Raw genomic sequence first — 25191 nt, 5'->3', positions numbered from 1 at the left:
TGTAGCGCTTGTGTATCAATTCAGTGTTTCCCCTGTCGTCTCTTTCAGCTACAACTCAACACCAAAGCCTGATGGAGTATGGCACATCATTAGCAATAGGGACTGAAGGGATGCAGGTGGAAATCATTTAGAGACTCAGATGTAAAAGGGATTTAGTATGCCTGTCTTCTACACTTTAGACAGACAGAGACAGATACACAAAGAGAGGGATAAGAACAGGCGAAAGAGAACAAGGGAAAACCAAATTGGGATATTTACATCAAGAGCGTCACTATGTACACTGTGTGGCCTGACTCCACTGGGAACCATGAAAGGCTGAGGAGGATTGTGGGTAATTCACAAGGCGGCGGCTGTGCCGAGGCCCTTAGTTAGTGTGGAAACGCTGTCAGGATTCTACAGCCTTCCGGAAATCCATTCATTATTCCACGTTGTCAGTGTCCCAGAGCATTGCTCTGTGTGTCACCATAGACATAAACATCCATGTTGGAGATTTGACAACTCTGACTGCTAGAGTCATTGCTGAGACCTGAGAGATGAGATGCAACGTGTCTGGGATGTTTTTCTATCCCTTGTGTGCATGTTTCCCCTTAAGTAGTGCCAGAAGCCAAGTCAAAGAAAAAAACATTACATTCAAACCAACAAACTAGAATAAAAAAGTATTACCCCCACGCAGGAGGTCTGTCAATTAGATTGACAGACTTCCAATCCTGGCCATGTATATTTGAAATTTTTACACAAAAGCAATGCTCCTGATATCCTAGGCATCTCTGTGCCTGAGGAGAATCGATGTATCTGTAGGAGGGTCATGGCTAGAAGGGATACAGCTTGTCAAATGAATGTCAAAAGTAGAAATAACTATTTTCCTAACGTAAACTAAATATCATAACCTGCTATTTAAATAATCCTAACCTGCTGCATAAGTTCAAATCAAATGTTATTGCTCACAAACACTCAGGAAAAAAAAGAAACGTCCCTTTTTCAGGACCCTGTCTTTCAAAGATAATTCATAAGAATCCAAATAACTTTACAGATCTTCATTGTAAAGGGTTTAAACACTGTTTCCCATGCTTGTTCAATGAACCATAAACAATTAATGAACATGCACCCGTGGAACGGTCGTTAAGACACTAACAGCTTACAGACCGTAGGCAATTAAGGTCACAGTTATGAAAACTTAGGACACTAAAGAGGCCTTTCTACTGACTCTGAAAAACACTAAAAGAAAGATGCCCAGGGTCCCTGCTCATCTGCGTGAACGTGTCTTAGGCATGCTGCAAGGAGGCATGAGGACCGCAGATGTGGCCAGGGCAATAAATTGCAATGTCCGTACTGTGAGACGCCTAAGACAGCGCTACAGGGAGACAGGACGGACAGCTGATCGTCCTCGCAGTGGCAGACCACGCGTAACACCTGCACAGGATCGGTACATCTGAACATCACACCTGCAGGACAGGTACAGGATGGCAACAACTGCCCGAGTTACACCAGGAACGCACAATCCCTCCATCAGTGCTCAGACTGTCCGTTATATGCTGAGAGAGGCTGGACTGAGGGCTTGTAGGCCTGTTGTAAGGCAGGCCTTAAATGACTTACTCACGTCGGCCATGGAGGACACGAGCCCACAGCCCTTGGGAGCGGGCCGCGGTGGTGGCACTGTGTTATCCTCAAAACGGGTGAAGGTGTTAAGCTTGTCTGGGAGCAAGACGGTGTCCGCGACGTGGCTGGATTTCCCTTTGTAATCCATGATCGTCTGTAGACCCTGCCACAAACGTCTCATGTCGGAGCCGTTGAATTGCGATTCCACTTTGACTCTGTACTGACGTTTTGCCTGTTTGATTGCCTTACGGAGGGAATAACTATACTGTTTGTATTCAACCATATTCCCAGTCACTTTGCCATGGTTAAATGCGTTGGTTAGCGCTTTCAGTTTTGCGAAAACTGCCATCTAGCCAAGAGAGGAGTAAAATGGAGTCGTGATCTGATTTGCCAAAGGGAGGACGGGGGAGGTACTTGTAGGCGTCTTGAAAAGGCGAGTAGCAGTTATCTAATGGTTTTCCTAATTGAGTACTACAGTCAATGTGTTGATAAAACTTTGGTCGTTTTTTCCTCAAATTTGCTTTGTTAAAATCCCCAGCTACAATAAATGTGGCCTCAGGATATGTGGTTTCCAGTTTGCATAAAGTCCAACGTAGTTCCTTGAGGGCCGTCATGGTATCGGCATGAGGGGGAATATACACGGCTGTGACTGTAACAGAAGATAATTCTCTTGGAAGGTAACATGGTCGGCATTTGATTGAAGTGTTCTAGGTCAGATAAATAAAATAATTTCTGTACGTTATCACAATCACACCATGAGCAGTTAATCATGAAACATACATCCCCGCCTTTCTTCCCGGTGCGTTCTTTATTTCTGTCTGCACGATTAACTGAGAACCCAGCTTGCTGTATGGATCGGGACAGTATATCCTGAGAGCCATGATTCCATGAAACAGAGTATGTTACAGTCCCTGATGTCTCTCTGGAAGGAGATCCTCGCCCTGAGCTCGTCGACTTCATTGTCCAGAGACTGAACATTAGGGAGTAATATACTCGGAAGCGGTGGATGGTGTGCCTGCCTCCTGAGTCGGACTAGAAGTCCACTCTGAATACCTCTTCTCTGCCGGTGGCGTCTTGGAGCAGCCTCTGGGATAAGTTCAATTGCCCTGGGGTGTACGAACAAAGGTTCTAATTCGGGAAAGTCATATTCCTGTTCGTAATTCCGGTGAGTTACCGCCGCTCTGATATCCAAAAGTTATTTCCGGCTGTATGTAATAACACAAAAAAATCTTTCTGGGCTAATAATGTAAGAAATATAACAAAAATAAAAATGCAACATTCCTTAGGCACTAGAAGCAGAGCTGCCATGTCTGACGTCATCTTGCTGTGAAAAGTCAAATCTGACAAAAGCTGTGTCCCATCTAGTCAAAACCCTGTAGGAGGGAGATAGTGTCCACAGAAACCGAGATCAATACTGATAACCACAGTCTCTACCCCTAAAATGTCATTAGGCATTCTGTCTCCCTAAATTGCCATGTCCATTCCGCTTGCCTTTGATATAACAGTCTTATATCTGTACCCTTTGCACAGCGTGGATATATCCCCAAGCAACAGGAGAGAAAGCCACTTTAATCCAAATTACCAAAAATTACTAAGTAACGAAGGGGGGGACTAATTATGTTTCATAAAGGCATGTCTCAAACCAGGCTTATTATTCACTTACTACATCCTTGAGTGGTGGCTCAACACTGACCTTGTCATGCATAAGAGAATACATTTTTCCTGCCCTGTTTAGATATGGAGCATTGCGCGAGCGTGCGTGCGTGGTGTCTTACCAGTGTCATTGCCCTGGCTCCCCTCTCTCTTCAGCATCTGAACAGCCCCCACATATTTCTTCAGCTGGACCTTGAGGACCTCGTTCTCTCTGCAGACACAGACAACAGAATCAAGGCCCAGAGAGAGAGAAAGCGCATCAGACTGGACCAGTAAGTGTATGTGAGTGTGTGTAAACCTCAAGGCTTACAGCCTTCTAAACCCCAGCCCAACTCTGGAGCAGGATTATACATGCAGCCCTACAGGTTTCATGTGATTGTTTACTGTCACTACAGACTCTATGCACGAGGGAGGCGCAAGCGTGTGTATGCTCAGAAGTGTGTGTAGCAGTATGTGTGTTTACAAGGCCTGTGCGGACGCTTACGGTTGGTTTTGGGGGGAAATCCGAATCTAAGAGAATTACGGTGCTGTTAACAACAACAACCCCTACCTTCCTTCCCCGCTCTCGTTGTACCCTGCTTATCGCCTCCCATTCCACCCCACAAAGGACACCCGGGACAGGAGATCTCAAAAAGCCGGCTGATGAGCTCTCGGAGGGACGATAGGGCCGTTGTTATCCGAGTTGGCAAGCCGAAACACAATTCCAGTGCGATTTAATTAAAGGTAATAAATGTCTGGCGTTCCAGAGGCAACGGAGGGGATTCCACAGCTCAGGTGTGTCTCATTGATCACTCCAAATGTGCCCTCCTGCTATGGAAAAGGCAGGTTAGCATTCCCGCATGGGCACGCGCAGTTAGTGTTTTCCCTAAGATTTTAACCACAGAATTTCCTGCAATTCTACACATTTTGCCATGGCTTACACTGTGTTCTTATGCTTAGTGACTATAACAGATTCTCTCTGGCCGTCTAATTGTTATTGGTGACTGTTAGTTATCAAAGATGATCTTATTTAAAAATATATAGCTCTTTTATCTTTTCTACATATCTTTTGTTTTACACACTAACCAGACCACCCACGTTGCGTGCGTGACCGTTGCAAAATAAATGTACACAAACAGTACATGTTATTCAATCATTTCATCCAAACTGCTGGTATGTCTCAACAGGCATAGCCAGGCACCGAAATAGAACTTGGTTAGAACTTAGAACCTGGTTCCATTTTAGAGGCTTGACGCGCTGCAAGTTCCACCTCTCTACTCATTGGTTTTTACAAGCATATACCCATGTGGGTGATTGAGAGATGATTGAGGTGCACACTGCAGTCCAGTTGGTGGCGATAATGCACCTTAAAGTTGGTTGCTAACTGCCATATTAAAACAATCCACAGAAGAATGAACAAGGAGTTTTTCTTTTCACTCTGTAATTTAGGTTAGTATTGTGGAGTAAGTATAATGTTGTTTATCCATCCTCAGTTTTCTCCTATCACAGCCATTAAACTCTAACTGTTTTAAAGTCACCATTGGCCTCATGGTGAAATCCTTGAGCAGTTTCCTTCCTCTCCGGCAATTGAATTAGGCAGCAGGCCTGTATCTTTGTAGTGACTGGATGTATTATACACAATTCAACATATAATTAATAACTTCATCATGCTCAAAGGAATATTCAATGTCTGTTTTATTTATTTTTACCCATCTACCTATAGGTGCTCTTCTTTGCAAGGCATTGGAAAACCTCCCTGGTCTTTATAGTTGAATCTGTGCTTGAAATTCACTGTTTGACTGAGGAACCTTGCAGATAATTATATGCGTGCGGTATAGAGATGAGGTAGTCATTCAAAAATCATGTTAAACAATATTATTGCACACAGAGTGAGTCCATGCAACTTATTGTGTGAATTGTTAAGCACATTTGTACTCCTGAACATATTTAGGCTTCCATAACAAATATTTAGGCTTGCCACTTTGACATTATGGAGTATTGTGTAGACCAGTGTAGGCCAGGGCTCCAGAGTGGCGCAGCATCTAAGGCACTGCATCTCAGTGCTAGAGGCGTCACTACCGACCTAGGTTCGATTCCAGGCTGTATCAAAACTGGCCATGATTGAGAGTCCCATAAGGCAAAGCACAATTTGCCCAGCGTAATCCAGGTTTGGCTGGGGTAGGCCGTCATTGTAAATAAGAATTTGTTCTTAACTGACTTGCCTGGTTAAATAAAAAAAATTGGGCTTCCCGAGTGGCGCAGCGGTATAAGGCAGTGCTAGAGGCTTCACTACAGATCCGGGTTCGATCCTGGGCTTTGTTGCAGCCGGCCATGACTGGGAGACTCAAGAGGCGGCGCACAATTGGCCCAGCGTCGTCTGGGTTAGGGGAAGGTTTGGACGTCCTTGTCCCATCGCGCTCTAGCGACTCCTATGGCAAGCCGGGAGCATGCCCGCTGACACGGTCAACAGCTGTAGGGTATTTCCTCTGACACATTAAGGGTTAAGCAAGCATTGTGTCTTGGCATGGCTCTCGACCTTCGCCTCTCCCGAGTCCGTACAGGAGTTGCAACGATGGGACAAGACTAACTACCAAATGGATATCACGAAATATCAAATAAATCCATTTGATCCATATTAAATTCAGCCTGTACCAACAAAATGTGGAAAAAGTCAAGGGGTTTCAGTGCATTCTGAAAGCACTGTATATCAGGGCTGTACCCGACAGTGCATTCTGAAAGCACTGTATATCAGGGCTGTACCCGACAGTGCATTCTGAAAGCACTGTATATCAGGGCTGTACCCGACAGTGCATTCTGAAAGCACTGTATATCAGGGCTGTACCCGACAGTGCATTCTGAAAGCACTGTATATCAGGGCTGTACCCGACAGTGCATTCTGAAAGCACTGTATATCAGGGCTGTACCCGACAGTGCATTCTGAAAGCACTGTATATCAGGGCTGTACCCGACAGTGCATTCTGAAAGCACTGTATATCAGGGCTGTACCCGACAGTGCATTCTGAAAGCACTGTATATCAGGGCTGTACCCGACAGTGCATTCTGAAAGCACTGTATATCAGGGCTGTACCCGACAGTGCATTCTGAAAGCACTGTATATCAGGGCTGTACCCGACAGTGCATTCTGAAAGCACTGTATATCAGGGCTGTACCCGACAGTGCATTCTGAAAGCACTGTATATCAGGGCTGTACCCGACAGTGCATTCTGAAAGCACTGTATATCAGGGCTGTACCCGGCAGTGCATTCTGAAAGCACTGTATATCAGGGCTGTTCCCGACAGTGCATTCTGAAAGCACTGTATATCAGGGCTGTACCCAACAGTACTTTCTGAAAGTATTCAGAACCCTCGACTTTTTCCACATTTAGTTAAGTTACAGCCTTATTCTAAAATTTATTAAATATATTGTTTTCCTCAAATCTACACACATAATGCCAAAGCGAAAACAGTTTTTTTTTTATAGAATAAAAAAGATAAGTATTTACATAAGTATTGAGACCCTTTGCTATGAGACTCAAAATTGATTGCTCAACTAAAGACATTTCGGTTGACCAACAGCCTATTGACCAAACAATCGACTAAAATGGGGTCAGCCCTACTGTAGAAACAGAGAGAGATGCCATATAGTTTAAAACCTTCAATGTTGATGAAACAGTGCTGTGGCCAGACATAAAAACCTGATTCGCATTCCATTTAAGATGTTGTTTTCTTGGAAGTAGGCCTTTAGCTGCCTACTAACTAAGGACCTTAGTACATTTGACAGTAGACAATTTTGATATGGGTCGATAATTGTCAAGTAGCAAAGGATCTCCACCTTTCAGGAGAGGCAGTACAAAAGCAGACTTTCATAACTTGGGGATTTCGTTAACTTCTTTGGGACTGGGGGGCAGTATTGAGTAGCTTGGATAAAAAGGTGCCCAGAGTAAACTGCCTGCTACTCAGGCCTAAAAGCTAGAATATGCATATAATTAGTATAGTTGGATGGAAAACACTCTGAAGTTTCTACAACTGTTTGAATGATGTCTGTGAGTATAACAGAACTCATATGGCAGGCAAAAACCTGAGAAAAAATCCAACCAGGAAGTGGGAAATCTGAGGTTTGAAGTTTTTCAAGTCCTTGCCTATCGAATATACAGTGTCTATGGGGTCATATTGCACTTCGTAAGGCTTCCACTAGATGTCAACAGTCTTTAGAAACTTGTTTGAGGCTTATACTGTGAAGGAGGGGGGAATGAAAGCTGTTTCAACCAGGTGTCTGGCAGAGTGCCATGTGCTCAGTCTCGCGTGCTCCCGTGAGAGTTAGCTGCGTTCCATTGCATTTCTACAGACAAAGGAATTCTCCGGTTGAAACATTATTGAAGATTTATGATAAAAACATCCTAAAGATTGATTCTATACTTCGTTTGATATGTTTCTACGAACTGTAATATGACTTTTCGTCTGAACTTTCGCCTGGACTTGCCCGCGCCTCCTGAGTTTGGATTTGTGTATTAAACGCGCAAACAAAAAGGAGGTATTTGGACGTAAATGATGGACTTTATCAAACAAAACAAACATTTATTGTGGAACTGGGATTCCTGGGAGTGCATTCTGATGAAGATCATCAAAGGTAAGTGAATATTTATATTCAAATTTGAATTTGGCACCCTGCAATTTCACTGGCTGTTGGCGAGGTGGGACGCTACCGTCCCACATATCCCAGAGAGGTTTTAACATCAAGCGTGATGTTAAAAATACATGTTAAGGAGAAGCAATGATGTCTGCAGCTAGGTGTAGGAAGCGGGGGTATAGTTCATCAGGTCCAGGAGATTTTTTCCATCAATTTCTTTCAGGGCTTTACACACTTCTGAAACAGAGAAGGATGAAATGGGGAACCTGGTGAAGGAGTGCACAGGGGTGTCAGGTAAATTCATAGGGGGCTCAATTATACCTTTGACCTTTTCAAATAAACTGCCTGCATCTAAAAAAGTATTCAAGGCTTTCAGAATGGAGGTTCTCTCAGTTACAATCTGTATGTCTCCCAACAATTGTTTGGGAAGCTGTGTATCTTTTTTGCACTCCAAACCTTTCACTACTTGCTAAAATTTGGATGGAGTATTTCAATTATCTGAAGTAGATTTCAGGTAGTGGTCTGCTTTCAATTTACGGATCATAGCCACACCTATATTTCGAAGATGTTTAAAAGCTATCCAATCATCTCCCGAACCAGACCCTCTTGCTTTAGCCCACATAGAATTTAGTTTTACTAAGTTCCTTAGTAAATCAAGGGTTCTCTCTGCCCTTAATCCTGATTTTTTTTTAAAGGGGCATGCCTATTGCATACATCCTGGAATGCGTTGTGGAAGTAAGAAAAGGCTAGTTCAACATCAGGGATTAATTCCATTCAATGCTAGACACATCCTGTAAAAAACCTTGAATATCAAACTGTTTCCAGTTTCTTTTCGTAATGACACTTGGAAATTTCTTAGGAATTTTACCATCTCACACACAGGCAATAGCACAGTGATCACTTATGTCATTTGCAAAAATACCAGAAGCATTAAAACGATGAGGAGTATTGGTTAAGATCAAATCAATCAAAGAGGACATTTTATATTTAACCTAGTTACACTGTTGACAATCTGAGTGAGATTGTAGGTATTGCATAGAATTTAGAGTTGATCAGAGCTAGATGTTAACCAGTCCTGATTCAGATCACCCATCAGGACAAACTCAGAGTTGACATTCTGTGATAACAATTCGAAAATAGAATCCAGAGAGACAACAGTAGCAGATGGTGGTCTACAACAACATTTAAAGATGAGCCGAGGTTTAGGTTGAAAGACAGATATTCAAATTGCTGAGGTTAAGTAACAGAAGTCAACACGACCACCTAGAACTTGTCTTTTACGTATACAGCAACACCGCCACCCTTAGATTTACCATCTGTACAAAACACATTGTAACCATTTATGCCAATATTTTAGTCTGTAATAGATTTTTTTGAGCCAGGTTTCAGAAAACATAAATAAATCCGGGTCGGCAGTTTTTATCCATATATTCACAAAATCAAGCTTCAGCAGAAGACTTCTTACACTCATATGCAAAAACTTCAGGCCACTGATTACTTAATTGGGCAGGGATAAGAATGTCAGGACCTGGGTTAGACTGCACATTTCCAGACAATAGAAGCAGCAAGATAAATGGCAAGTCTAGATCGAGGGCTACAACATTTGGATTTATAGACAGCACTTGAAGGAGAATTCATAGTCAAAGTCTTTAACGCCACATATTTCAGGAGATGTGTGAAGTCCAGAGACATGGTTAAATACCAAGAGAACAGTCCTGACATGTAAGAACAGGAATGGTTAAATACCAGAGAACAGTCCTGACATGTAAGAACAGGAAAGGTTAAATACCAAGAGAACAGTCCTGACATGTAAGAACAGGAATGGTTAAATACCAGAGAACAGTCCTGACAGGTAAGAACAGGAATGGTTAAATACCAAGAGAACAGTCCTGACATGTAAGAACAGGAATGGTTAAATACCAAGAGAACAGTCCTGACATGTAAGAACAGGAATGGTTAAATACCAAGAGAACAGTCCTGACATGTAAGAACAGGAATGGTTAAATACCAAGAGAACAGTCCTGACATGTAAGAACAGGAGTGGTTAAATACCAAGAGAACAGTCCTGACATGTAAGAACAGGAATGGTTAAATACCAAGAGAACAGTCCTGACATGTAAGAACAGGAGTGGTTAAATAACAAGAGAACAGTCCTGACATGTAAGAACAGGAGTGGTTAAATACCAAGAGAACAGTCCTGACATGTAAGAACAGGAGTGGTTAAATACCAGAGAACAGTCCTGACATGTAAGAACAGGAATGGTTAAATACCAGAGAACAGTCCTGACATGTAAGAACAGGAATGGTTAAATACCAAGAGAACAGTCCTGACATGTAAGAACAGGAATGGATAAATACCAGAGAACAGTCCTGACATGTAAGAACAGGAATGGTTAAATACCAGAGAACAGTCCTGACATGTAAGAACAGGAATGGTTAAATACCAGAGAACAGTCCTGACATGTAAGAACAGGAATGGTTAAATACCAGAGAACAGTCCTGACATGTAAGAACAGGAGTGGTTAAATACCAGAGAACAGTCCTGACATGTAAAAACAGGAATGGTTAAATACCAGAGAACAGTCCTGACATGTAAGAACAGGAGTGGTTAAATACCAGAGAACAGTCCTGACATGTAAGAACAGGAATGGTTAAATACCAGAGAACAGTCCTGACATGTAAAAACAGGAATGGTTAAATACCAGAGAACAGTCCTGACATGTAAGAACAGTCTTATTTCTCCCATATTGTTTGGGAGAAATGTGCATAGTTCTCACGTGCACTTCCAGAGCAAGCGTAGGGTTTCTCTCAAAACTCGAGGGAGAAACAGTCATATATTTCCTCATTCACAGAGCAACGGGCTCTAAAAGTATTGCCAACATTGTAAAAGCCAAGTGTAGACAACAGCAAAATGAACAACAGCAACATGTTTGTTTATTGCCCTAAGAGTCACTAATCAAATAGTCCAACCACAGATCAATAAAAAGTTAGCGATGTCTGCGTATGATGTAGGCGAGCAAAGCTCCGGGGATAGAGAGGGTGGCAAGGGCACCTGTACCAGAATGGGAGAGACAGAGCAGGGCAGGCACGCAGGCAGAGAGATCAGTTCTCTGGCCAACAGTGCACATGGATTGCACTGTATCCCCGTGAAAATGTATCGACATAGGCTGACCTTGACACATGGATTGTGTGTGTGTGGCATTCAGAGGGTGAATGGGCAAAATTTAAGTGCCTTTGAATGGAGTATGAATGTAGGTGCCAGGCACACCGGTTAGTGTCAAGAACTGCAATGCTGCTGGGGTTTTCATGCCCAACAGTTTCCTGTGTATCAAGAACGGTTCACCACCAAAACAACATCCAGCCAACTTGACACAACTATGGGAAGCATTGAAGTCAAAATGGGTCAGCATCCCTGTGGAATGCTTTCAACACCTTGTAGAGTCCATGCCCTGATGATTTGAGGCTGTTCTGAGGGCAAAAGGGGGTGGGTACTCAAAATTAGAAAGGTGTTCCTAATGTTTTGTACAGTGAGAGTATGTGTAGCCATCTATTGTACTATAGAGTAATATGAAGGTGTCACTGAAGGAAAGACAATGTAGAGGACGACCTAGAAGGATAATGTAGGGGCTGTGTTCTTACACAAGAACAGAAACAGACTGACAACTGGAACTGGAGAATATGTCCCAGACAGTCCTTTTTTATATGTGCTCATCATTCTACATTACAAGTATCCCTGAAAGTTTCAAAGGCATCCTACAGCACTAACTTAGCTGTGTATTGTACAACCGGCATGTGTCGTTGAGGGAGTTTAACATGAGGGTATTCCACCCAAACATCTGTCAGAATGGACGGTCTATAAGCCCATTAGTGAAATTGGGTCAGCTGAGAGAGGAAAAGTCCAGATATCAGAAAGAGTAAGAGGCAGGAAGAGTTTCAACAACTTCCTGTTTGACCTCTACTGAATGCTTCTGGGATTGCAGTCACAGAGGTTTGATTTGGATTTGACAGTAAAAAACAGAGTATAAACCTGCCCCAGTTAGAGAAAACATTACAGTAAAACACTCAGAGTATAAACCTGCCCCAGTTAGAGAAAACATTACAGTAAAACACTCAGAGTATAAACCTGCCCCAGTTAGAGAAAACATTACAGTAAAACACTCAGAGTATAAACCTGCCCCAGTTAGAGAAAACATTACAGTAAAACACTCAGAGGATAAAATACAGGACGTCTACATCCAATACTCCTGAGTGCCATTTAGACGCTCTACAAACAATACTTCAAACATTTACTGTGGTTTTCCTTTCATAAACCTTCTTCCTCTGTGCCCACAGCACAGTAGGCAGACGGAGTAGAGTAGAAGACTGTTGAAAGTGGGAGCTTCAACTGTACAGTAGCCCCTTGAGACAGCTAGATAATAGACTTCACAAAGCAGCAAAACAACTAAAATCCTCTCAGCAACTACAGTAAAATCACCCAAACCTTAGGAGGGGTCTTTACAGTACATCAATATCCCATTCTCAACCACCTTCAGGAAACACTCAGTGCCAAGTAAGAAGAAAGAATAATCTCTCAGTGTGTGTTTCCTCCAAACCGAGCAGAGGACCACTGTCTCTTTGGCCAGGCCCACTCTCTCCTGGCCGCCTGCCCAGCCGCCTTCCTGGGTGAGATCTCATTTCTGCTCTGCTAACATCCCCGGAAGAACGGCCCAAGCTCCATGCTGGTAGGGAATAGGCTCTCTGCGTCCGTGTGTGCTTGAAAACATGTCCCTCAGTCAGTCAGCGTTACATACATGTGTGTCAGAAGCATTGCCTCAGTCAGTCAGTGTTACATACATGTGTGTCAGAAGCATTGCCTCAGTCAGTCAGTGTTACATACATGTGTGTCAGAAGCATTGCCTCAGTCAGTCAGCGTTACATACATGTGTCAGAAGCATTGCCTCAGTCAGTCAGCGTTACATACGTGTCAGAAGCATTGCCTCAGTCAGTCAGCGTTACATACATGTGGCAGAAGCATTGCCTCAGTCAGTCAGCGTTACATACATGTGTCAGAAGCATTGCCTCAGTCAGTCAGCGTTACATACATGTGTGTCAGAAGCATTGCCTCAGTCAGTCAGCGTTACATACATGTGTGTCAGAAGCATTGCCTCAGTCAGTCAGCGTTACATACATACGTGTCAGAAGCATTGCCTCAGTCAGTCAGCGTTACATACATGTGTGTCAGAAGCATTGCCTCAGTCAGTCAGCGTTGCATACGTGTCAGAAACATTGCCTCAGTCAGTCAGTGTTACATACGTGTCAGAAGCATTGCCTCAGTCAGTCAGCGTTACATACATACGTGTCAGAAGCATTGCCTCAGTCAGTCAGCGTTACATACGTGTCAGAAGCATTGCCTCAGTCAGTGTGCGGCACACGTCTTAACCAGCCCAGTACCCACTCCTCTCACTGTGATGAATCAATGTGGGTAAATCTATGAGAGGATCTTAGTCCAGCTCACATCCACTGGGCTTTGTTAGACACACACAGGAAGGGCTTACTTACCAATTCCAGTATTTTTAGAGACTATTGATTAGATCAGGCCAGATTTGGGTGGAGGATAGCACTTGAGTGTGAGTGGCTGGCTGGAGTTTCCTGTTTGGCTTAAAAGTGTGGCAAGGTGGAAGGACTGGACTGGCTAAGACAGAACACTCTAAAAAAGTGTGACTAAGTGGCTCAAATGTTAAAAGCGCACTTCGCAGCATACTCAACTCATTCACTTAAGACGCCACCCAAAAAACACACTCGCTCATATTGAACTTCTGAAGACTGTTTCCATTGAGATCCATGTTTTTCCTTTTCTAACCACCAATGGTCCACTGTTCTGCCTGCGCTATGGAGCCCTGACCTGTTCATTGGACATGCTACCTTGTCCCGGACGTGCTGTTTTCGACCCTCTCCCTCTCTCAACCTCTGAATGCTCTGCTATGAAAAGCCAACTGACATTAACTCCTGAGGTGCTGACCTGTTGCACCCTCTACAACCACTGTGATTATTATATGACCCTGCTGGTCATCTATGAACGATCTGGACTTAATGGTCATGAACTCTTATAATCACAGCCAGAAAAGGACTGGCCACCCCTCAGAGCCTGGTTCCTCTCTAGGTTTCTTCCTAGGTTCCTGCCTTTCTAGGGAGTTTTTCCTAGCCACCGTGCTTCAACATCTGCATTGCTTGCTATTTGGGGTATTAGGCTGGGTTTCTGTAGAAGCACTTTGTGACTTCTGCTGATTTATTGTAGCACAGGGATAGGAAACCAACTGAGCCATGGGAACCTGCCGTTGGGAACAACCACCACCAGTGGAACCCACCTGCCCAGAGCCTGCACCTTGGCTGTGTGTCTCTCCTCCAGCTCATCCAGGCGTCTCCTCAGGGTGTCTGTCTCCTGCCTCAGCCCTGCAGAGTGCTCCATCTCCCCATCCAGCAGGCTGCGCAGGGACCTCGAGTCCCGGAAGACACAACACAATACTGTTACCGTACAGTCACAAAAAACACAGTCACAGAAAACTTGCATACATAGCTCTAAATTCCACTAGATTTTTCACAACATGTCAAAGATCAACTCATACCATCAACATTAGGAGAGAGGAACTCACATGTTGTGTTCATCCAGCTCATCCTTCCTGTTCATCATGGCTACTATGGCCTGGCGGAGCTCCACTGCGGATGAGAGACCGTTAAACACAGACAAACACACATATGCCAAAAACTAAATCTGGAAAAGTGGTTATTGTTCACATTTCTTTTACTCTGCTCATATTGAAGTCTCATCACTACCACTACTGTACCACTGAGCTGAGCGATACATGAAATACTCAACTGGTTTCATACTGCATGTGCTGCTGCCTGTAGCCAACTCTTCTGTCGTTGTCATGACGACACAAGTTAGGTCCAGAACATGGAGCAGGGCTACTCAACTGGTGGCCCACGGGCCAGATAGGGCTCTTTTATTCAATTTAGAATGGCCCTTTGATCAATTCTGAACATAAATTTGACAAAATGTACAAAAACTATGCAAAAACCTGATGTTTAGTACGAAAAAGGAGCCCTCTTTCAATATTCTTCAATTGGAGAATCTGTTTTCCTGTAGACCCACCGATTAATTGTTGTCAATCGTCACCAAACATACAAGTTACAGCCAATCAGAGCTGCTAACAGGGGTACAGGGTCTGTCTGCCCGACTATCAGCTTTTTCACCGCAGATGAGATCACTACACTGCCTGATACACCAGAGTGTGCTTTGTGCAACACGTAGAACACTCTGTCTGTCGGCGTGCTACGTGTTGCTTGTCCTATGTTGCGCTGTCTGTCGGCGTGCTACGTGTTGCTTGTCCTATGTTGCGCTGTCTGTCGGCGTGCTACGTGTTGCTTGTCCTATGTTGCGCTGTCTGTCGGCGTGCTACGTGTTGCTTGTCCTATGTTGCGCTGTCTGTCGGCGTGCTACGTGTTGCTTGTCCTATTTTGCGCTGTCTGTCGGCGTGCTACGTGTTGCTTGTCCTATGTTGCGCTGTCTGTCGGCGTGCTACGTGTTGCTTGTCCTATGTTGCGCTGTCTGTCGGCGTGCTACGTGTTGCTTGTCCTATGTTGCGCTGTCTGTCGGCGTGCTACGTGTTGCTTGTCCTATGTTGCGCTGTCTGTCGGCGTGCTACGTGTTGCTTGTCCTATGTTGCGCTGTCTGTCGGCGTGCTACGTGTTGCTTGTCCAATGTTGCTCAGTCTGTCGGCGTGCTACGTGTTGCTTGTCCTATGTTGCGCTGTCTGTCGGCGTGCTACGTGTTGCTTGTCCAATGTTGCTCAGTCTGTCGGCGTGCTACGTGTTGCTTGTCCAATGTTGCTCAGTCTGTCGGCGTGCTACGTGTTGCTTGTCCTATGTTGCGCTGTCTGTCGGCATGCTACGTGTTGCTTGTCCTATGTTGCTCAGTCTGTCGGCGTGCTACGTGTTGCTTGTCCTATGTTGCTCTGCATGTGCTCACTGCTTATTGTTTATCAATAGTTGTATTGTTTTCAATAACCGGCCCAGGGACTGCGTTTGAATATTAGCGGGCTGCCTAACACAGTCACTTTTACTGAAAGGTTGATTAAAATGTGCACTGTCTCTGTAAAAATACAAAAACTCTAACTCACTTTGGGACTACAAGGGAGGGATAAAACAGTTATTGACATGACTGAAATTGAAGTGTGTTATTTCCCCCTCTGATTTGAGCCCAAACAAAACGCTCCCTTTCCCTACACTGCGCAATTTGATTCAGTCATCAGCACAGATCAATTCCGTAATGTTGGAGTTTCCAGATAAACTGAAAGCTAACTTTGCAACGAGATTTGATGAGTTTAAGTCCCTACAGAGCTGGTGCAATTTATTATAGGGACCCGTTCTCTACTGATGCAGGGGGAGAGAGACCTCCACAAAAGCTAGTCAACTGAGATGCCATGCATAAAAGGTTTCTGTGTAAAAAAAAGAGAAAAAAATAAAGAAAATCGTTAAATAATAAAGAAATGGAAAATAGAACAGAATGTGATGCTGGTCAGCTGAGATGTGCCATGCATGAAAGGTTTCCCATGTGTAAATAAAAACAACTTCATCTTTTATGTCTGTAAAACGGACAGGAAAGTAGAAATGAATGCGATGCAGGACAACTGTGTACAAATGTGTTCGATTATTTAAAATAAATTACACATTGAATTAGGCTAATCTTAAAGTACTTAAAATGAACTTTTAGCAACATTTGATTTGAATAAAAGTGCTTTATAAACATCATAATTGTGTCTTTGCATTGTTTTCTAATACCGGTTTTAGTAATCCCATGAAGAAAATGTCTTGCCCCCCTGTAAAAAACCTTTTTCAAATCTGGCCCACGTAAGAATATAGTTGAATAGCCTTGACATAGCGCATGGGACCAGCCAGGCTACTAAAATAGCACCTCGGCCCAGATACATACACACTTCATCCCCATACAGTCACAGCACAGCTCTTTACTCAAATGACGGATATAGGCTAATACATAGCACTGCACTGAGACAAGTAGGTCTATGGAAAAAGTGACAAGTGCCAAGGCCTTATGAATACCAAAGTATTTACTCAATTAAAAGCAAATAAATGATACAGATCAGCTGTTATCAACAGCCACGAAGCTTAGAAGTGGAGCGTGTTTTGGCCCCGGACGCATTTCAAAAGGTAGGTCTTCAACCCAAAGCCTCAGCTAAGTGGCTGGTTAAGGTGAAGAAGAGGAGGATGAAGATGGGCACTAGAGGAGGAGAGGACAGAACCATTATTTCTGGAGCTCCCAACTCCACATCACTGCTCCAGAAATATGTGTAACATTTACGACAACCCTGCATTCACCACAAGAAAACAGCACCGGCGATCCATTAACGAGCTGTATAGTGTGTGTGTGGCAGACACTAACATAATGGTGGACCTTGGCTTACGTTCTTTATACTGCACACAATGTTCTCTATCTATACACACACAGTACTCCTCTTTTGAGAGCTGCTAATCTTTTGAGTGTTTGACTATAGACGTTAGTTACAACTTTAGATGTGACTGTGGGTCTTCCACAGTGCTTAAAGGCAGACCGTCACACTTGGATCCCCAGCCCTGACACCCTGACTAACATTACAGGCTTGGTGAGACCCACACACAGGAAACACATAACATCAATATGAGCATCAGCGGGGCTAACCTCTGCTAAGCTTTAGAGAATTACACAAATCACGTCCTAGAGGTGAAAACAAAGACATTGTGTAAACGGTTGACTGGTTCAGGGCATTTTATATTTCAGGAAGTTTTGAAAGACAATAGAGCGGAAGAAATGTGGATAACTGGTGTGTGTTGTATAGAGAAATGAGATCTATCGAAGAAGACATGCTTTTCTGAGGGTACCGTTCTGCTTCAGTCCTATAAACTGGAGACTACCGTTTGAGTACACACAGGGCACACCGATACTGAATTAACAGTGCCATCTCCTGGTTGAATAAAGAAATTCTCATCATACTGAATTCCCTTCTTAAAACACATGTTTAGTATACCACACACACTCACCCACTGTCATGGACTCTGGTAGACCGGGGGTGGCACTGGGCAGGACACTGGAGAGAGGTGCATTCTGGACAGGCGGGCTGGCCTCCAAGCTGCAACGCCACAGAGAGAGAATGTTACGTACATATCTCCATCCAATAACTCTCAAGACTATTGAAATCAAATGTTATTTGTCACATACACATGGTTAGCAGATGTTAATGTGAGTGTAGCGAAATGCTTGTGCTTCTATTTCCGACAGTGCAGTAATATCTAACAAGTAATCTAAAAATTCCACAACAACTACCTAATACACACAAATCTAAGTAAAGGGATGGAATAAGAATATGTACATATAAATATATGGATGAGTGATGACCGAGAAGCTTAGGCAAAATGCAATAGATGGTATAAAATACAGTATATACACATGAGATGAGTAATGCAAGATATGTAAATATTATTAAAGTGGCAACAGCCTCTCTGTGTCAGTGATGGCTGTTTAACAGTCTGATGGCCTTGAGATAGAAGCTGCGTTTCAGTCTCTCGGCACCAGCTTTGATGCTCCTGTACTGACCTCGCCTTCTGGATGATAGCGGAGTGAACAGGCAGTGGCTCAGCTTATTGTTGTCCTTGATGATCTTTTTGGCCTTCCTGTGACATCGGGTGCTGTAGGTGTCCTGGAAGGCAAGTAGTTTACCCCGGTGATGCGTAGTGCAAACCGCACTACCCTCTGGAGAGCCTTGCGGTTGTGGGTGGTGCAGTTGCCATACCAGGCGGTGATACAGCCCTACAGGATGCTCTCAATTGTGCATCTGTATAAGTTTGTGAGGGTTTTAGGTGATAAGCCAAATTTCTTTAGCTTCCGAAGGTTGAAGAGGCGCTGTTGCACCTTCTTCACCACACTGTCTGTGTGGGTGGACCATTTCAGTTTGTCAGTGATGTGTACGGTGAGGAATATATATTTTTTAAACGTTCCACCTTCTCCACTGCTGGCCCGTCAATGTGGATGGGGGGTGCTCCCTCTGCTGTTTCCTGAATTCCACGACCATCTCCTTTGTTTTGTTGATGTTGAGAGGTTGTTTTCCTGACACCACACTCCGAGGGCCCTCACCTACTCCCTGTAGGCTGTCTCGTCATTGTTGGTAATCAAGCCCACTACTGTTGTCGTCTACAAACTTGATGATTGAGTTGGAGGCAGTCATGGGTGAACAGGGAGTACAAAGGGGTCTGAGCACGCACCGTTGTGGGGCCCCAGTGTTGAGGATCAACGAAGAGATGTTGTTTCCCACCTTCACCACCTGGAGTGGCCTGTCAGAAAGTCCAGGGCCCAATTGCACAGGGTGGGGTTGAGACCCTGGGCGTCAAGCTTAATGATGAGCTTGGAGGGTACTATGGTGTTGAATGCTGAGCTGTAGTTGATGAACAGCATTCTTACATAGGTATTACTCTTGTCCATATGGGATAGGGCAGTGTGATGGCAATTACATCGTCTGTGGACCTATTGGGGCGGTATGCAAATTGAAGTGGGTCTAGGGTGGCAGGTAAGGTGATATGATCCTTGACTAGTCTCTCAAAGCACTTCATCATGACAGAAGTGAGTGTACGGGGCGATAGTCATTTAGTTCAGTTACCTTTGCCTTATTGGGTACCTTTGCCTTCTTGAAGCATGTAAGGACAGCAGACTGGGATAGGGAGAGATTGAATATGTCCGTGAACACACAAGCCAGCTGGTCTGGGCATGCTCTGAGGACGCGGCTAGGGATGCGTCTGGGCTGACAGCCTTGCGAGGGTTAACACATTTAAATGTCTTACTTCGGCAATGGAGGAGGAGAGGGAGGGCCCGCAGTCCTTGGTAGCTGGCCACGTCGGTGGCACTGTATTATCCTCAAAGCGGACAAAGGTGTTTAGTTTGTCTGGAAGCGTGACGTCTGTGTCCGTGACATCGGTGTCCGTGACGTGGCTGGTTTTTCATTTTGTTATCCGTAATTGCCTGTAGACCCTGCCACATACGTCTCGTGTCTGAGCCGTTGAATTGCGACTCCACTTCATCCCTATACCGACATTTCGCTTGTTTGATTGCCTTGGAGGGAATAACAACACTGTTTATATTCGGCCATATTCCCAGTCATCTTTCCATTGTTGAATGCAGTGGGTTGCGCTTTCAGTTTTGCGCGAATACCGCCATCTATCCACGGTTTCTGGTTAGGGTAAGTTTTAATAGTCTTCGATGCACTTCCTTATAAACTCACTCACAGAATCAGCGTATAAATCGATGTTATTCTGAGGCTGCCTGGAACATTTCCCAGTCCGTGTGATCAAAACAATCTTGAAGCGTGGATTCCGATTGGTCAGACAAGCGTTGAATAGTTCTAGTCACGGGTACATCCTGTTTGAGTTCCTGCCGAAGGAAGGGTGGGGGAGGGCCTTGCATGCATTGCGGAACTTTAGAGTAACAGTGATCGAGTGTATTGCCCGCACGAGTCAATATGCTGATAGGATTTAGGTAGCCTTGTCCTCAAATTTGCTTTGTTAAAATCAAAACTATGAAATATTGAAGTGAGTTCGGTTTTCTTCCATCCCTTGTTAAGATCATGTGCATGTAAAATTGACTGACAACATACTTGAACTGCAGCTGGGTTCTGGTTGTCTCGTGGTCGCCTGTGGAATCTGTCTGTACAGGAAATGCAACCGTATCCTCCACTGAACTGACTGAAACAAAACGAAAGTGCAAACAATGCTGAGGAATGTTTTGGGTCAAATCTGTCTGCTTTAAGAATATGCTTCCCATATTCAACAGAAGCTTAGTAAATGTACAGAACCAGTCAAAAGTGGACACACCTACTCATTCCAGGGTTTTTCTTTATTTTGACTATTTTCTACATTGTAGAATAATAGTGAAGACATCAAAACTGTAAAATAACACATATGGAATCATGTAGTGACCAAAAAAGTGCCAAGAGTGTGCAAAGCTGTCATCAAGGCAAAGGGTGGTTACTACATGATTCCATAAGTTTATTTCATAGCTTTGATGTCTTCACTATTATTCTGCAATGTAGAAAATAGTAAAAATAAAGAAAAACCCTTGAATGAGTAAGTGTGTCCAAACTTTTGACTGGTACTGTATAATTACCTCTAAGTAACGTCGCACACTATTCTCTTTTAACACCAGTCTGCCGTTTCTATAGAAACAATCTCCAAAAATGAACACTATGAACCAACACGCTATAACCAAACTTCTGTGAATGTGTAAGAAATGACTGGTGAGCCCAGAGGACTGGGTTGAGAAACAGAGGAGAGGAGCCTGGCTCACCTGGCTGAGAGTAGGAGTGGCTGGAGGCCACAGGAATGAGGATGTTTGAACTGTCATGATCAGTCATGGCCTGCAGAGGGCTACACGTGGACACACTGGATAGGCTCCCCACCACCACTCTGTACACACACACATACCACAGCAAGTACACCTGTTTATATCAATCATTGTTTAAGAGTTTCCCACCATGCTTATTGTATGGTTAAGAAAGTGAAAGTCTCCATGGTTACTCACTGATTAGTGCTGGCCCTGTCATGGAGGCAGCTCTGTAGCTGTGGTCTGCTCTTGTACACCTCCTCTTCCTCATCATTAGCAATAATCTTGGAGTCTGGCAGAGCCCTGGAGAAAGGAGGAGACCCGGCCCAGCTGACTATCCCAGGCTCGGGAATCCCGTTCTGGGGAGGCGAGAGGGAGAAGGAGGCCTCCAGTGGGTCAGTGCCCTCCTCCAGACTGACCTGAGGAGCAGTGGTGCTCTTCCTGAGAGTGGCAGTACTCCCCCCCACCTCCTCATCCTCGTCTCCCCCATCCAGGTCGTCATTGAAAGAGATGATGTTGGTGATTTTCTTTTTCCTCCGTCGCTCCTTCCTCAGGCCAGAGTCTGGAGAGGAGAGAGAAAAAGTTGTCAGTTTCATATCCATGTTTTTGGGCTTATTATTATAATCTTAGTAAGAATATGAATAGAACTGAATATAAATAATTGGTTATATCCACTGTTCCCCTTATGTGTCTAAGTTGATTGTAATTTCTCCTCTCTACCTGCGGAGGCGCTGCGGGGCAGGACAGGCAGTGGGTCTGTGGAGCCGTCAGGGCGGTGGGTGAAGCCTGGCACCACAGTGGTGGCGGTGCTGATCTCCCTGAGCAGAGTGCTCACCCCCTGGGTAGACTCCTTCCATAAGCTCCCTATGCCCTGGGTGGACTCCTTCAGGAGGATGCTCACGGAGGAGGGTCCGCCTGCTCGGATCACACCATTTAGGTCCTTATTGTCGATGTTGATGGCAAACAGGATGGAGTTTAGTCCTGTGTGAGAAAGAGGGTCTAGTTAGAAGTCATTCACACAGCACAGCCTAGTTAGAGCACTAGCGGTAGTGGATAAAGTGAATTGGTTCCTCCCAACTTACACTGAACAGTTCATATTAGGAAATCAGTCAACTGAAATAAATGATGCCCTAATCTATGGATTTCACATGACTGGGAAAAGAGATAAGGTATCTGTGACCAACAGCTGCATAACACAGGTACTCCCAAACTTGGGTACACTTACACCTGCAATTCCGTCGAGGGTACGGCAAATAAAAATATGATTCACATGTTAATTTTTTTATTCTTTCAAAACAAAAAAAAATACAAAATATTATTTTTTTCTTCACATTTTCAAACAGGGCTATACATTTGGGTAAGGTTATTTTCTCACCTGAGTGGCCTCGTTTCACTGCCAAAAATATAATTAAACCATTTAGTGTTCAGCGAAATAACAACAATGTCAAATACAGGTAGCCTAGTCAAATAATTAACATCCAATCACATTAACCGCTAGTCTCTCGCGGGAATTCCACTAATGATCTGTATGTAGCCAAACGTAGCTGCTGCTCATGTTGGTATCTGTACTGATGGTGCAAAAGCCATGACAGGGAGACATAGTGGAGTGGTAACGCGCGTACAAGTAGTTGCTCCCGACGCCACTTGGGTACACTGCAGAGGTTCTTGCTGCCAAGGGAATGCCTGACAGCTTGAAAGACGTTTTGGACACTACAGTGAAAATGGTTACATTTGTTAAAGCAAGGCCCCACACCTCTCGTGCAGTGACCATGTAACGCTTTTACAACATACAAAGTGCGCTGGTTATCAAGGGGCAAAGTATTGACACGTTTTTTTAAATTGAGAGAAGAGCTTAATGTTTTCTTTACTGACCATAATTTTCACTTGTCTGACGGCTTGCATGATGACGAGTTTCTCACACGACTGGCCTATCTGGGTGATGTTTTTTCTCACCTGAATGATCTGAATCTAGGATTACAGAGACTCTCCACAAATATTTTCAACGTGCGGGACAAAATTGAAGCTATGATTAAGACGTTGGAGCTCTTCTCTGTCTGCATTAACAAGGACAACACACAGGCCTTTCCATCATTGTATGATTTTTTGTGTGCAAATGAACTCAAGCTTAGGGACAATGTCAAATGTGATATAGCAAACCACCTAAGTGAGATGGGTGCGCAATTACACAGGTACTTTCCCGAAACAGATGACACAAACAACTGGATTCGTTAACCCTATCAAGACCTGCCTCCAGTCCACTTACCAATATCTGAACAAGAGATCCTCATCAAAATTGCAACAAGCGGTTGTGAAAATTTAATTTAATCAGAAGCCACTGCCAGATTTATGGATTGGGCTGCGCTCAGAGTATCCTGTCTTGGCAAATTGTGCTGTTAAGACAGTGATGCCTTTTGCAACCATATACCCATGTGAGAGTGGATTCTCGGCCCTCACTAGCATGAAAACTAAATTCACAGACTGTGTGGAAAATGATTTAAGACAGACTCTCTCCAATACAACCCAACATTGCAGAGTTATGTGCATCCTTTCAAGCACACCCTTCTCATTAACCTGTGGTGAGTTATTCACAATTTTCGATAAACAATTAAGGTTTTATATGTAAGATGGTTAAATAAAAAGGCTAAATTATTGATTATTATTGTTTGTGCCCTGGTCCTATAAGAGTTCTTAGTCACTTCCCACAAGCCGGGTTGTGACAAACTCACTCAATCTTATGTATCGTATGATGTGTGTGAGGCAGGCTTACAATGATGGCAAAAAACAACATTTGAGAGTGTGCAGACCCTGATGCTAGAGGGGGTACGCAGCTGGAGGTTGAATGTTTAAAGTTTGGGAACCACTGCCTTAACAAAAGGTAGGGGCATAGATTTTAAAAAACAGTCAGTATCTGGTGTGACCTCCATTTGCCTCATGCAACACGACACATCTCCTTCACATAGAGTTCAATGGCTGTGTGAAATTGCTGGATATTGGTGGGAACTGGAACACGCTGAACCAGAGCATCCCAAACCTGCTCAATGGGTGACATGTCTGGTGAGTATACAGGCCATCTTCCAGGAATTGTGTACAGATCCTTGCAACATGGACCGTACATTATCATGCTGAAACATGAGGTGATGGCGGCGGATGAATGGCACGACAATGGGCCTCAAGATCTCATCACGGTATCTCTGTGCATTCAAATTCCCATAGATAAAATGCAATTGTGTTCGTTCTCTGAAGCTTATGCCTGCCCATACATAGGGGCACTCTTTTTCTTGTAATTTTTACTCACCTTATTCTGCCGATCTTTTCTCATCGCTGCAACTCCCCAACGGGCTCGGGAGAGACGAAGGTCGAGTCATGTGTCCTCCGAAACATGACCCGCCAAGCTGCGCTTCTTAACAAACGCCTGCTTAACCCGGAAGCCAGCTGCACCAATGTGTCGGAGGAAACACTGTTCCTGACGACGAAGTCAGCCTGCAGGCACCCGGCCCGCCACAAGGAGTCACAAGAGTGCGATGAGCCAAGTAAAGCCCCCGGCCGGCCGCCAAACTCTCCCCTAACCCGGACGAAGCTGGGCCAATTGTGCGCCGCCCTATGGGTCTCCCGGTCACGGCCGGTAATGACACAACCTGGGATTGAACCCTAGGCTGTAGTGACGCTGCGCCACTCGGGAGACCTCCATGGGGCACTCTGTTCACAACATTGACATCAGCTGCCTTGGTGGCTTGTCTCAGACAATCCCGCAGGTGAAGAAGACGAATGTGGAGGTCCTGGGCTGACATTTTAAAGTGGCCTTTTATTGTCCCCAGCACAAGATGCACCTATGTAATGATCATGCTGTTTAATCAGTTTCTTGATATACCACAACTGTCAGGTGAAAGGATTATCTAGGCAAAGGCGAAATGCTAATTAAAAGGGATGTAAACACATTTTT

The 25191-nt window shown here is 44.3% G+C and overlaps 1 protein-coding gene across 2 annotated transcripts in view; it reads right to left on the bottom strand.

The window, feature by feature from the left end:
* Positions 1-25191, bottom strand: part of LOC129861934 (sorting nexin-29-like) — a 156695-nt gene that overhangs the window by 112073 nt on the left and 19431 nt on the right. For both annotated transcript variants that reach the window (XM_055933146.1, XM_055933155.1), the window contains 8 exons: positions 21972-22232; positions 21450-21813; positions 21216-21334; positions 20527-20614; positions 17927-18015; positions 14485-14548; positions 14200-14328; positions 3372-3460 (listed from right to left, as the gene is read on the bottom strand). In XM_055933146.1, the coding sequence (XP_055789121.1) occupies positions 3372-3460; positions 14200-14328; positions 14485-14548; positions 17927-18015; positions 20527-20614; positions 21216-21334; positions 21450-21813; positions 21972-22232 (1203 nt within the window). The remainder of the gene's footprint in view (positions 1-3371; positions 3461-14199; positions 14329-14484; positions 14549-17926; positions 18016-20526; positions 20615-21215; positions 21335-21449; positions 21814-21971; positions 22233-25191) is intronic.

Source organism: Salvelinus fontinalis, chromosome 1, assembly GCF_029448725.1.
Source record: "Salvelinus fontinalis isolate EN_2023a chromosome 1, ASM2944872v1, whole genome shotgun sequence".
Lineage (NCBI taxonomy): Eukaryota > Metazoa > Chordata > Actinopteri > Salmoniformes > Salmonidae > Salvelinus > Salvelinus fontinalis.
Note: the sequence above shows the minus strand (reverse complement) of the source record. Positions and strands in the feature narration are given on the sequence as shown.